The sequence below is a fragment of the Podarcis melisellensis genome (assembly GCF_964234715.1).
Source record: "Podarcis melisellensis genome assembly, chromosome: 3".
Taxonomy (NCBI): Eukaryota; Metazoa; Chordata; class Lepidosauria; order Squamata; family Lacertidae; genus Podarcis; species Podarcis melisellensis.
This window is the reverse complement of record NC_138530.1, coordinates 17,421,353-17,436,338: the sequence shown is the minus strand read 5'-3', so window position 1 is coordinate 17,436,338 and position 14,986 is coordinate 17,421,353. Positions and strand designations below refer to the sequence as shown.

The following is a 14,986-nucleotide window of genomic DNA, read 5'->3' as shown; positions in this document are numbered from 1 at the left end:
AGGATTGAAGCAGACCTGGCCAACAGCTAGATTTTTATATTTTCAAATATAGGGGTGGGGGAATCAACCTTTGACTGACACTTGGAAACAACAGCTGTTTGCTCCTCCTGCTCATCTTCCGCAGGTTCTACCAGAAGCCTGCATAGCACCTAGCAGAACCTCATAGGAACACAGTCTATCTCTTTCCAACATTGCATTTAGTCACTCACAGCCCTTGGGATGCAATCTCCACAAGTTCAACATCGGCCACTTCCCCTTGCTTTGCTTACCATCCAGCCAAAAGAAGAACTCTGTAGGACTTGCACATTATTCTGGAATGTTTTGGTTATGCTAATGAAAGGGTTTGCCCTAATACAGATTTTGGAAGCGACAGTGTCAATCACGGTTAACGCTAAGCAAGTTTTTCATGTCAACCAGAGTTTGAAGGTTAGGAAACCCTAGTTAAGAGGTCCAGCTGCCTGCTGTTAACCACAGTTATGGCAGATGAGGAAGAATTTATGCCAGCTGTGAGGATCAGATTCCAAGGCTTGCTCTTGATCTCTTAACCACTGGCCAGATTTCCTCTTAACTAGGATTTCCTTACTTCTAAATCCAGGAAAACGAGACTTCCTCCTTTTTTCCAGAAGGTGGCAACAGCAGCACATGGAAGGGAGTCAGGCTACTGGAGGGGAAAAACCACATACACACAAAATTACTCCTGTCAGCTGTTTCTGTGCAGCTCTGAAGGGAAATGTGCCCAGTCACCCATCACAATCAGACCCATCACATCTCTCTTAAAACTCTGTAAAGGCCTTTCAAGCTTGATAATGTGCACAGGCAGCCATGGACTGTTACTACATCAACTGTCCTGACATCAAAACAATGCATTTTTTTTTTAACCTACTGAGCTCTGGCAGAATTTTCTCCCCCTCTCTCATTCTGGAGTAGACAAAAGCAGCTAAAATGCCCCACTGCAAAAGCAATATCGATTTTGCAGCTTGTACAGATATATATTCTCATTCACATATATTGTCATATGAAGAATACAAAGTGGGGAGTACAGGAACATATCTGCTGTGGGAGGCAGCGTGCATCTGAATGCCAGTTGCTGGTTGTGAAAAGTGGGGAGTGTGCTCTCGCACTCGGGTCCTGCATGTGAGCTTCCCAAGGGCACTGTGAGAAAAGGAAGCTGGATTCATATGACAGCTGCCTAGGTAAGTATAAGCTATGGTTTTTCTTTTTTTAAAAAAGGGGGGGTGAGGATAACATGCACACTGCTATGGTCTGTCAGCTGAAGGAAAATCAAAATGTCTCCTTTCTACGTGGCTTTCATTTGGTACCTAGCTCAGCTGTTATCACGAGACTCTTAAGCTCAGGGTTGTGTGTTCAAGACCCATGTTGGGCCACAGATTCCTGCATTGCAGGGGGTTGGACTAGAGGACCCTCGCGATCCCTTCCAACTCTACAATTCAATGAATTTTAAGTATGGTGCTATGTGATGTAACAACCTTAGTTGAGCTGTGAAAAGGGGGGTGGGCGAGAAGACACACACACACACACTTAATCATGCCATAACTGCTCAGCTTGCTGACCAAAAAAAGCCTGGGAGTCATTTGGACTCACAGCTGTCCATGGAGGCACAGGTCAATTCTGTATCCAGGGCAGCTGTCTCCTAGCTCCATCTGGTACGCAGGCTGAGACCCTATCTGCCCGTGGACTGTCTTGCCAGAGTGGTGCATGCTCTGGTTATCTCCCGCTTGGACTACTGCAATGCGCTCTACGTGGGGCTACCTTTGAAGGTGACCCGGAAACTACAACTAATCCAGAATGCAGCAGCTAGACTGGTGACTGGGAGTGGCCGCCAGGACCCTGTAACACCGGTCTTGAAAGACCTACATTGGCTCCCAGTACGTTTCCAAGCACAATTCAAAGTGTTGGTGCTGACCTTTAAAGCCCTAAACGGCCTTAGTCCAGTATACCTGAAGGAGTGTCTCCACCTCCATCGTTCTGCCCGGACACTGAGGTCCAGCACTGAGGGCCTTCTGGTGGTTCCCTCACTGCGAGAAGTGAGGTTACAGGGAACCAGGCAGAGGGCCTTCTCGGTAGTGCCGCCTGCCCTGTGGAACGCCCTCCCACTAGATGTCAAAGAGAACAACAACTACCAGACTTTTAGAAGACATCTGAAGGCGGCCCTGTTTAGGGAAGCTTTTAATGTTTGATGCATTACGGTATGTTAATATTTTGTTGGAAACTACCCAGAGTAGCTGGGGAAGCCCAGCCAGATGGGTGGGGTATAAATTATTATTATTATTATTATTATTATTATTATTATTATTATTATTATTATTATTATCCTTTGACAGGAGAGCCACACACCAGGAAGGCGCTGCAGGCCATATGCTATCTGGCACTGTGGTTCACAGATCCTGACAGAAGGGCTCCCAGAGTCAACAGTAAACGGTGTTGGTTGGTGACTCTTCCTCTTAACAGGCTCCATGCTTTAAACTCAGCAAATATAGCCTAAGGGTTCTTTAATGTCTCACGGTGTGAAGATCAGAGGCAGAAGGTTGGATAGCTCAGTCAGTAAAGCATGAGACTCTTAATCCCAGGGCTATGGGTCTGAGCCCCATGTTGGGTGAAAGATTTCTGCATTGCTGGGGGTTGGAATAAATGACCCTTGGGGCTCCTTCCAAGTCTACGATGCTATGATAGCGGCTCTGGCATGGCTGTCCTGTTATGACAAAAAGAGCTGGAGACCGAAGTTGAGAAACACTGGCAAAAGGTTTAATTTACCAGCACTGCAGAAATGTGAAGGGAGAAACAAGGTTTATAAAAGGGACATCTCTGGACAGCAAAAGGTTACTTTAAGGTTACTGCTCAAACTGTTTTATTCCACCTTCTGGAGAACATGGGGAGAAATCTATATTTAATTAGGGGAAGCAGGCAGGAATGATTATGAAAATGCAGGTTATAGCTTTCGCTGACACTAATAAGCAGGTTAAGTGCTGCTTCGTGTTATCACCTTCAATAAACTTTGACATGTTCAGTCTCCCATTTCAAACAATGAAAAAGAGAAATGGAGGGATCTGAACAGAAGGGTTTATTATCAACTAATCAGAGTCTCTGGAGTTTCAACCAGGAATGTTTAGGAGCCACAGAGGAACCAAACAGGGTTGCAACATCAGCACCTGTGATTGGTCAGCAGAATGCTTTCTTTGGATTGGGCATGCCTGGTACAACTACTGAGTATTCAGCTGACAAATCAGCACCTTCTGCATTTCAGGCTCAGCCCAAATTCTTGATTTCGCTGTGGCTCACAGATATAGCTCTAGCAAAAGCACTAGAACACTCTCTCTCTCTCTCTCTCTCTCTCTCTCTCTCTCTCTCACACACACACACACACACACACACACACACACACACTCCGCTGTTTGGAGCTGACAGTGCACCCCTTTGAAGTTGTCCATCTGCAGGCACAGTTTGGAATCAAAGCATACCCCAAAATTGATTCCCACCCCCCACCCCCCATGCAGACAGCCTGTCGAGGAAAAATATCCATTTGCGGGTTCAGCTTGAATTCATTTTTAGCATTATTCCCATTTCTCCTGTAACATACTGTTCTGCCCTTCAGATGTTCCCACCAGCATTAAGCTTTCAAGATTTGGCAAAATCAAAGAACACACACACACACACACACACCAGACCCTCTGCACAAATGGAAGTTTCATTAGAGAGAAGACCCAAAATCTCAAAACATGGCCGAGGGAGTGAACGCTTAGCTCCTCAGATAGGGGTTTTCAGGACCCATCCTATTCCCATGACTGTAATTCGTCTGAAATGTTGTGACCTGCCCTGGGACCTGGAGGCGAAAGTGGGCTATAAATGTAATAGTAGCAGCAACTACAGCATACAAATATAAAAAGAGCCCTGCAGGATTAGGCCAAAGCCCCAATCTAGTCCAGCATTGTTCTCATAGTGCAAAGCCCCAAAACGGGAACCTGAATGAAATAGCATTCTCTCCATTTATGATTCCCAGCAAGTGGAGTTCAGGGACATACAGGCACCCACCCAATTACACGTGTTCAATTCACACGCAACTGCGCACATGCACAGGACTTGCTCTCAGGATGGCGCAGGCCGCGCAGAAGCTGCTGATGGCCATCATCACCCAAGGGCCCAAGCTTGTCTCTGCTGCTATCACTTATTCAAAGCCTCACCTGGCCACTTTTTGGTATTGGCTCCCTCAACTCCTGCTGAAATTCCTAAGGCTACTGATGGCATGAAAGGATTGCTGAAGAGCATGCAGTCTAGCCACATCAAACAGCTTGCTGTCAAGGAAGCTCTAAGGAACGGCTTGGTAGCTAGGTAAAGGTAAAGGGACCCCTGACCATTAGGTCCAGTCGTGACAGACTCTGGGGTTGCGGCGCTCATCTCGCTTTATTGGCCGGGGGAGCCGGCGTACAGCTTCCGTGTCTTGTGGCCAGCATGACTAAGCCGCTTCTGGCAAACCAGAGCAGTGCATGGAAACACCATTTACCTTCCCACCGGAGCGGTACCTATTTATCTACTTGCACTTTGACGTGCTTTCGAACTGCTAGGTTGGCAGGAGCAGGGACCGAGCAACGGGAGCTCACCCCGTGGCGGGGATTCGAACCACCAACCTTCTGAGGTTTAACCCACAGTGCCACCCACGTCCCTTGGTGGCTACTGAAGTGCTAATGTCATTTTACATTGGTGAAATCATAGGCAAATGTGGCCTGGTTGGCTATGATGTTTGAAAGTTTTTGTTTTTTTAGTCCTAACAGTGTCTTATTATTAAATTACAGCACTGAGATGAAATTGTGGTGGTATCTACAAATATCATTCTGACTGGGGCAGAATCAGATAATGGTGATGTGAATGCTGACAAGGATCCCTAATTACTCCTCCTCTTCCTCCTCCTGTTGGGGAGCAGGGCAGGCACTATATATCACTTGGGAAGAGAGGCAAACTAATGCCAGTGTACTGGAAGAAGCAAAGATCACCAGTGTTGAAGCAATGATTCTTCAACATCAACTTTGTTGGACTGGTCATGTTGTGCGGATGCCTGATGATCGTCTTCCAAAGCAACTACTCCATTCCGAACTTAAAAATGGAAAGCGTAATGCTGGTGGTCAGCAAAAGAGGTTTAAAGACTCTCTCAAGGCAAATCTTAAAAAATGTAGCATAAACACTGACAACTGGGAAACACTGTCCTGCGAGCGCTCCAGTTAGAGAACAGCCTTTATCAAAGGTGTCAGGGGCTTTGAAAACGCTCGAACTCAGGACGCAAGGGAGAAAAATGCTAAGAGGAAGGCACACTTGGCAAATCCACACCATGATCAACTCCCACCCGGAAACCAATGTCCCCACTGTAGAAGGATGTGTGGGTCCAGAATTGGCCTCCACAGTCACTTATGGACTCATTATTAAAACTGTGTTTATGGAAGACAATCTTACTCAGCTACAAGTGATCGCCAAAGAAGAAGTGGTTGACTATTCAAATAAATGCTATACAATGAAAAAAGTAAAAAACGAACATATGCGCAGGAAATTGGCGGTGGGGGGAGAGACCTGAAGAGTCTCAACAAAGCTCTGTGGCAACTCTGGCGGGTGAGGAGACCCTCCCCAGAGCCCACCTGTACTGCCTTCAACAGGGGAGGTAAAACATAACCATCGTGGCTTGCGGTCACCAAATGCTTTTGCAGAACAGCAGCTGCCCAGCTGCAAAGGAAATGCTGGCTTCAAAATTTGCCATTGCTAAGAGGACAGTTGCTTAATTGCTCAGCAGACCTCTGGGTCCTTAGGATACTCTCCTTTCATTTGCCTTTGAGCAAAATCCCAAGGGACTTCTTTGTGCTTTCATTCCACACACTGGCTCACTTACTATTCATTAAAGTTTGCTTTTCTCACTCAGCTGCTGTTTAAAATCGCTAGCTCTGCAATTTCGCAAGCCACCATCAAGCGCTACTTTTATGCCACGGGCACAAGGGTGGGCGAGGACGTTTCTGGCCGAGTTGTATTTTAGGGGCTCAAGGGCGAAGCCACACACACTGGGCCGCAAATGAGAAAAGTCTGACGGTACAAATTAGAGAAGAGTTTGTGCCGCTGTTTAAAACGGAACGAGACGCCAGCGACGACAACCAACCCTGCATGCAAATATTAATATCTTCTTGCACGAGCTAGACGTGCTAATCAGTGTTTACAGAAGGATAGCATTAGGATTCTTTGTTCATAAAACACTAGTAATGCTGCTTTGGCATCTTTGTTCACAAAGGGGTTTCTTCTACGGTATAATTAATTTTCAGGGAAACACTGATTAGCGTAGGCCAAAATTCAAGCACTCTGGTGTGCTCCCCTTCCCTTGCTAACAGAAATGGAGGCAAGCAAGTTGAGAGGGAAGCCTCCTCCCCACCCCAGATAATTGTGTGCAAACTCCTACCACCTTATCGTATGCATTATCCAAAACCTAGAGCACAGAGCACACATTTACTGCAGAAGTTTGGGTAACTGTAGAGGATTCTTAATTACCCGCTGCAGCCTATGGCGAATGTCTCACTCCCAAGGCATTTGAAACATAATGCTTTGCCTGCCAATAATGTAGGAACCCGAGGAAAATCACATGCCCCCCGCCGTTCTTAAAAGCCCTGCCGCACCTATTTAAATCTAACAAAATTGCCACTGGGGCAGGGTGGCAAGACAGTGCAGTGCGTCACAGCTCTCTTTATTAACTTAATATAATCTAGTCTGCTTGGTGTGAAATTTTAAACTTAAATCTCGAAGCCGAGCTGCCTGTAAGGTGGAGGAAGGAGTCTCGTAGGTGCACTGGAACTGCCACTTCGCAACTGGGAAGGAGTCTAAACAGAACAAGAGCCTTGCCTAATTTGCCACAAGGTTTCCTGATCACATCCATCTTCCAAGGACAGGATGCTTGCTGGAAAGAAATGTGTGCATGTTGCTCCATCTCATCCTCCAAACTTCTGCTGAGAACATGTCCACATGTGTCATTTAGCTACCAAGCTAGGCTAATGGTGCTGCTACAGCTTGGGACAAAAATACCGAAAGAAATGTCTCATTTATTATATTCCCAACCAACAGCTGTGCTCTGCAGGAGACGACCTCCTGCAGATACCGCCTCATCCTTCCTTTATGATGTAAGAATTGGGTCTATAGCGTGACAGCACCTATTCTTAAGCCCTCCTTCCCGTTTACACATCAGAGAGGCCCCCTGAAGTCCTTCTTTTTCCAGCAAGCCTCTTAAGTGGAGATTTTAAAAATCTCACTCTCTACCTGCATTGGATTTGAAGCTGTTTTCATATATGCAATGGCTTTAACTGCTTTTTTTTTTTACACAGGCAATTTTTTTATATATAAGAAATGGCTTTCTATAGGATTTTACTGCACTGTGAAATCGCTTTGAGGTGCTTCACGGGAAGCGATTCATAAACGAAATAAATAATCATGATGAAAATAATATATGCACCGACTAGTTTCAGAGCTGTTTAACTGCCATGGCTCCTCACCAATGTGCCCTGTAGATCGACGAAGGGGCCGTCCTCCTCTTCACCCTGCGATTCATAGGAAACTGCCTTATACAGTGGTCAACCTAGGTCAGTAGTGTCTAAACTGATGGGCAGCAACTCTGCAGAATTTCAGACCAGGGTCTCTCCTATCCCTGCTGTCAGGGAATGGCTGGACGCTGAGGAGTGGGCACTGGGAGAAACAGGGTTTGAGACCGACATGGGAGAAGTCAGAGGCAGGAGAAGCTGCAGGCCTGGAGAGCAGGTGAAGGAGGAGGGGGAGGTTAGGCTGGTGTGGAATCCAGGGCTTCCACACCTCCTCCTCCTCCTCCTGCTGCCACCCCTCCTGTTCCACTGCCTCACAGGACCTCCTTCTTCTTCTTTGGCGATCACTCGTAGCCGAGTAAGATTGTCTTTCATCAACACGGTTTTAACAGCGAGTCCGTAAGCGACTATGGAGGCAAATTCTGGATCCACATGTCCTTCCACAGTGGGGACATAGGTTTTCAGGAAGAAGTAGATCACGGTGAGAGTTTGCCAAACGTGTCTTTCTCTTAGCTCGTTTCTCCTTTTCGCCCCAAGTTCCTGCCTCTTCAAAGTCCATGACACTTTTGGTAAAGGCTGTTCTCCAATTGGAACGCTCGCAGGCCAGTGTTTCCCAGTTGTCTGTGTTGATACGACATTTTTTAAAAATTAGATTAGTATTTAAACATCTTCTGTTGACCACCAGTATTTTGCTTTCCATTTGTAAGTTCGGCATACCTCTGGTTACGTACTTAATTTGTTCCGGAGGTCCGTTCTTAACCTGAAACTGTTCTTAACCTGAAGCACCACTTTAGCTAATGGGGCCTCCCACTGCTGCTGTGCTGCTGCCGTGCGATTTCTGTTCTCATCCTGAAGCAAAGTTCTTAACCCGAGGTATTATTTCTGGGTTAGCGGAGTCTGTAACCTGAAGCATATGTAACCCAAGGTAGCATTGTAGTTGCTTTAGAGGACGATAATCGGCACCTGCACAATGCGACCCGTTCAACGAAGTTGATGTTGAAGAATCATTGCCTTGACACTGTTGAACTTTGCTTTGACAATGGCGAGTTCAGTGACCGAACCTCTCTGTTGCTGCAACTGCCTCATCAGGTGCACACCTAGTAGTAGCTGAGAGATGTCGTAGGACTGATGGACATGCCTTTTCCTAACTTGTAAGTGCGCTTTTGACAATGTTTAGTTGTTTAGTCGTGTCCGACTCTTCGTGACCCCATGGACCAGAGCACGCCAGACACTTCTGTCTTCTACTGCCTCCTGCAGTTTGGTCAAACTCATGCTGGTAGCTTCGAGAACACTATCCAACCATCTTGTCCTCTGTCATCCCCTTCTCCTTGTGCCCTTCATCTTTCCCAGCATCAGGGTCTTTTCCAGAGAGTCTTCTCTTCTCATGGTGGCCAAAGTATTGGAGCCTTAGCTTCAGGATCTGTCCTTCTAGTGAGCACTCAGGGCTGATTTCCTTAAGAATTGATAGGTTTGTTCTTCTTGCAGTCCATGGGACTCTCAAAAGTCTCCTCCAGCACCATAATTCAAAAGTACCAATTCTTCGGCGATCAGCCTTCTTTATGGTCCAGCTCTCACTTCCATACATCACTACTGGGAAAACCATAGCTTTAACTATACGGACCTTTGTTGGCAAGGTGATGTCTCTACTTTTTAAGATGCTGTCTAGGTTTGTCATTGCTTTTCTCCCAAGAAGCAGGCATCTTTTAATTTCGTGGCTGCTGTCACCATCTGCAGTGATCATGGAGCCCAAGAAAGTAAAATCTCTCACTGCCTCCATTTCTTCCCCTTCTATTTGCCAGGAGGTGATGGGACCTGGCTTTTGACAATAAAGAGTTAATTCCTCACCCTGGACATTCCTGGGATCTTCTGCATGCAAAGCAGATGCTCTATCCCTGCCAGGCAGTGTAGACAATACTGATTTAGATGGACCGATTGCCTAAACTGGCTAAACTTCCTGTGCTGCTCCTCTCTAATCAGAAATGGATGCTCAGATACTTATTTATCATCTGCTGGCGGCAATGGATCTGACACCTCTCTAGATACAGCACTGGATTTCTTTGTGCGACTAAAACATAAAAAGAATGGCACATACAGTTGACTAGATCCCTGTATTACCGTACGCCTGCTGCTCACTCCCTTTGTATTTGGGAACCTGTCACTTTCCATTACTCACCCTTCTTTATTACTTGGAGAGAAGCACGCAGTAATCTTAAAACCGAAGCATCTCAGCCCGAGATGTCTTGTATTATTTTTTTTAGGGTGGAAAATAAAACCCAGCTTTACAGTTGCAATAAAAATATGATTCTCTACAGGTATATAAAACAAAGAAAGGGGGGGGGAGGTTTCACTGCCCATCAGAGGCAATTAGGCCTCAAACGACTAAGCTCTCATAACGACTAAGTTAGAGCTGATCTGCAATAAAAGATCTGTGGCCCTGAGCATCTTGCACAACACAGCCCCTCTCTTTTGGAAGTGACTTGCTATTCTAAAACCTCTGGGGAGGAAATTGTAGCAGCTTGCTTAGTTGCCTGAGGGATTAAGGACTGAACATGAACTCCCCCCCCCCTCGGCTTCCTCTCATCTTTCCGCTAAAGCTCCCTCCATGTCAAAATAAGTTTCTTTATAAGCTGCTCCCACCCTTAGGCTGAAGGAGGCATGCCAATTTCAGCAGTTGTGGCGATCACACAGGGTCCCCGGACATCTTGCCGTCTATTGATCCCTGTGCCACCACTTTATTTCTCGCTGCCACCACCCAGGCCTGACCTGGTACAATACTGAATCCAGTCAGGGTTAAATTGGAACATAAACTTCTGTTTATTTATTGCAGTTTAACAAGCGTGTGGTTTCATAAACAGTATCGGCCAATTACAATCATGGAGTGCCTATCCAGACCTATAACTTCCGCTACCTGCTCTCACTCACTAAACCACCTCTCAGATATTTACTTGTCTTCCTAGCCCCCAACTGTTCCTGACTCAGCTTATTTCGCTACACTAACTCAACCTACTCACAGACTCTATCCCAATTCACTCCCACTCCAACCAACCTCCCAACGAACTCCCCCCTAACTCCCCCCTTCATCCCTCCCAGAGCTGGTTTTATAGTCCCTCTGACTCCACCCCCCTGGGTTCTGATTGGGTAACCTGTTTAACTATTTCATCTCCAGCACTCTCACATGTTAACGTCACAGCGGGTTCATAGAATCGCAGAGTTGGGGGGCAGGAATCTCAGTTAAAGCATCCATGAGAGATGCCCATCCAACCTCTGCTTAAAAAACCTCTGAGGAAGGGGAGTCCACAACTTCCAGTCTGTTTCACCTATTTGCCTGGTCAGGAAGGGATATGTGGGCAGATAAATGAATTCAGATTTCACCAGAAATTAGTAACAGGATTAATTTTTGTGAATGGATTTGTTCTTCTGAGATACACCCTCAACCAACCCCTCAAAAGATGGGAATTTAATGATTATTCCTCAATTCCTTCTTGATTGACGCCTGAATTTGTTGTTTGCAATACTGTATATATATATTCCTGCATTTTTCTGTGGGTCGTTTCACCCACAGTCTTTTCAGAACTGATGTTTTGAGTTGTCCCTAAGGAAACATGCAAGATAAAATGTTTTTACACAGAAAAAAAGAAAGGAAAATTGCTTAGTGTTACTGACAAAACACTTTTGTGAGAAAGACAGTACTGAGGGTTTTAGAAATGTTACTTGCCAACAGGTCGACGCTGAGTAAAACTTAGCTGCAATACCACCCCACAAATTGGGGCTCAGTAATGTTAAATCTGTGTAACATTAAAGTCAACACATTGCAAGAAAGAAGGTTAAGGATGTGTTGAATTGTACCCCGGACAGGAAGTTCACACACAGGACAAGGCAACATTAACTGTTGTCTCTTTCTACATTCCTGATAGCCACATGATAATGGGATGATTGATTGATTGATGGTGGTGGGGAAGAATGAGTTGATTTTCTTTTGCTTCATTGTGAATCATGTTTTTTTTTTTTTAAAAAAAGGTGAAATTTATACTTTTAATCTCATTTTCATTTTTAATTATTTTGCTTCCTGATCTTTCGTGGATGCTTAGATTTAGTCCTTTACTATGGCTTTTCCTTGTATTTTTTAGCAGCTGATTTTTATGTGGCAATGTTGCTTTAGTTAAGTTTCATTTAGTTAAGTAAATAAATAGGTACCGCTCTGGCGGGAAGGTAAACAGCATTTCCGTGCGCCGTTCTGGTTCTCCAGAAGCGGCTTAGTCATGCTGGCCACATGACCTGGAAGCTGTACGCTGGCTCCCTCGGCCAATAAAGCGAGATGAGCGCTGCAACCCCAGAGTTGGCCACAACTGGACCTAATGGTCAGGGGTCCCTTTACCTTTACCAGCTGCTGAAAACTGCAGGAGGGGTAAGTGCTGTTGCACTCTGGTCCTGCCTTCATGCTTCCTACAGGTTGGCCACTAAGAGAACGGGATGCTGAGCTAGACAGGACCCTGGCCTGATCCAGTAAGCTCTGCTTATGTGAGTCTCCACCCCATGCCAGCCTACTGGTGGCAATCAGTTCTACTCACTTCACCAGCTCTAACAAGAACCAAGTGCAGCACATTACGCTGTAGTTACAGAACTGAAAGTGCAATTAAGGTGCCAGGCCTCCTTTAGCACCCTGCATTTCACTTATTGCAATTCCTCCATCTGCCCACCCCAGAAATAATTGAAACGCTGCCGGAGGATACTCATACTGCTTTGAAATTCAAATTTCAGCCCACGTGGAATTGTGATCCGAGTTGTTGCTAGGTGCCTTCGGCGAGCACCTCGGCTTTCCTCCCAGTAACGATAAGCGAAAACTGGCACGCTATTGAAAACGCTCTAACCCTGGGTTCAACAATCTGCTGACCTCAATACAAAAGTTAATTGCGTATGGGATGCAATTTCAAGCTGCTCTCAAAAGAGAAATCGCAACACACATTCTGAAGAGGCGACAGAAAAGAAAGCAGGTTCAGAAAGGCTGCAAAATGTTTTACGAAATCTGAAATGCAGCCTATGAGTATCTTCACTAATACTAAGCTATGAGCTAGTGGCAATAGGAACACCCTCGCACAGTGTACTTTTTTAGGAGTACACCTATGATGTACACGTTTGCTAACAAGTACCTCATACAGGGGGACACAGGTGGCGCTGTGGGTTAAACCAAAGAACCTAGGACTTCCCGATCAGGTCAGTGGTTCGAATCCTCGCGACGGGGTGAGCTCCCGTTGCTCAGTCCCAGCTCCTGCCAACCTAGCAGTTCGAAAGCACGTCAAAGTGCAAGTAGATAAATAGGTACCGCTCCGGCAGGAAGGTAAACGGCGTTTCTGTGCGCTGCTCTGGTTCGCCAGAAGCGGCTTAGTCATGCTGGCCACATGACCGGGAAGCTGTACGCCGGCTCCCTCGGCCAATAAAGTGAGATGAGCGCCGCAACCCCAGAGTCGGCCACGACTGGACCTAATGGTCAGGGGTCCCTTTACCCTTACATCATTTAGGAGCTGTGACTAACTGCAAATTCCCATAGATTACACATGCAAATCGAATCCTGGCTTTGGGCAAAAGAACGATTAGATGCCACACAAAAGCAATGTTTCGGCATTCGAACAGGGGCAAGTGGTCACTCACTGAAAGTTTAAAAAAAAGCCTTTCTGAAAGTGAAAGGAGGGTCCGTCAGGGACATATGACACACCAGGCTTGGGAAATGAAAATAAAATCCTCCGAATGCATAGTTTGTAAAAAGTCTATATATAAACAATCACATAATTTTTCAAAGGAGGGTGTGAAGGCGTAAGAGAGGGGCATGGCTGGCAAAGAGATGTGGTTTGAAGAGAGTCCACAGAGCCAGGCAAAAAGGCTTGCATGGCTGTATTTGGTTATTGGGTCTGAATTCCCTGTCCCTGGATGACATGAATGCACCAGGTAGAAGAAATCCCTAGCTAATACACCTATGCAAACAAGGCAAAGGAAAGGTGGGATGGACTCCAAGCTACTTATTGCTTTTCCAAGAGCAGAGAGTCAAAAGTTGTTTTGTTCATGGCTTCGTTACCAGGGTAAAAGAACGTAAATTAGAAAAAACATTTGCAGAAAACCCTCTTTTTCTCTCAAGCTTGGACCAGATGATTATTGGGTCCCTTCCAACCTTACAATTCTATAATTCTAGTGGCTAACCTAATGGTTGACTTTGCAGCTTTGCAGCCTTTGAACTCTATCCAAGAGTCCTTTGAACTGGGCGCTGTGGCAGAGCCAAAGGAATAGCACACTTTTCTCCACAGCTGTAATAACGCTACTTCAGAATTCCCCAGCTCCCATTATTAGTGAGTTATAGTCAAAGGACAGTAAGACCAGAAGCATTTTGTGTTTAAGGTGCGAATCCCTGCAGATGTTTTGCAGCGCTTACCTCAATCACTCTGGAGTCGAAATCTTCGTATGTTTCTGTCGGTAAAGAAAATGCGAGTCAGAGATGTACAGCTCACATACACATAAATGCATCATCTCCATATAATATAGCTGTATAAAGATGTTACCTCGCCTAGGTCTGATTCAAGCATGATCAGGCCATGCAGAGTTCCCAGGGAAGAGGGATTGATTATTAAACCACTACGGGAAGTATAGCTCTGTGAAGGAACCAGGGGTCTCCTATCAACTCTCAGCACCTATAACAATCTACAGTTCCCAGGAATCTTTGGGGGGAAGCCATGACTGTTGAAGTGGCATAGGTAAAGGTAAAGGGACCCCTGACCATTAGGTCCAGTCACGGACGACTCTGGGGTTGCGGTGCTCATCTCGCTTTATTGGCCGAGGGAGCCGGCGTACAGCTTCTGGGTCATGTGGCCAGCATGACTAAGCCGCTTCTGGCGAACCAGAGCAGCAAACAGAAATGCCATTTACCTTCCCACCGGAGCGGTACCTATTTATCTACTTGCACTTTGATGTGCTAGGTTGGCAGGAGCTGGGAATGAGCAACGGGAGCTCACCCCATCGCGGGGATTCAAACCACCGACCTTCTGATCGGCAAGTCCTAGGCTCTGTGGTTTAACCCACAGCGCCACCCGTGTCCCTCTGAAGTGGCATAATGGTGCTTAAATAGGTATAGAGGAGATGGGGCCCAAATTTCAACTCCGCTTGGGCGTTTGCATTTGTGGCAAAGGGAAGAAGAATGGGAGAGACAAGGAAGGCAGTTTTATGAACGTGGTGAGTCCCAATGTTATTGTGCTTCTCCTGCTGATTTTCCACTGCTAAAAGCTCTGCAAAGTGTTAAAACTAGCATGCCATGTTAGGAAGCGAACAGATTGCATACAGACAATGACATTTTCGGCTAAATTTAGAGCTGCCTCCTTGCACACGCTATCGGCCAAAGGGATACCGTAAGCTGGCTGAGCAGTCGGGCATAGATGGCCGAGTGT

General features: G+C 46.1%; 1 protein-coding gene across 1 annotated transcript in view; it reads right to left on the bottom strand.

The window, feature by feature from the left end:
- Positions 1-14,986, bottom strand: part of MRPS5 (mitochondrial ribosomal protein S5) — a 45,985-nt gene that overhangs the window by 15,328 nt on the left and 15,671 nt on the right. Inside the window, exon 5 of the mRNA XM_081904254.1 lies at positions 13,981-14,015. Within this exon, the coding sequence (XP_081760380.1) occupies positions 13,981-14,015 (35 nt within the window). The remainder of the gene's footprint in view (positions 1-13,980; positions 14,016-14,986) is intronic.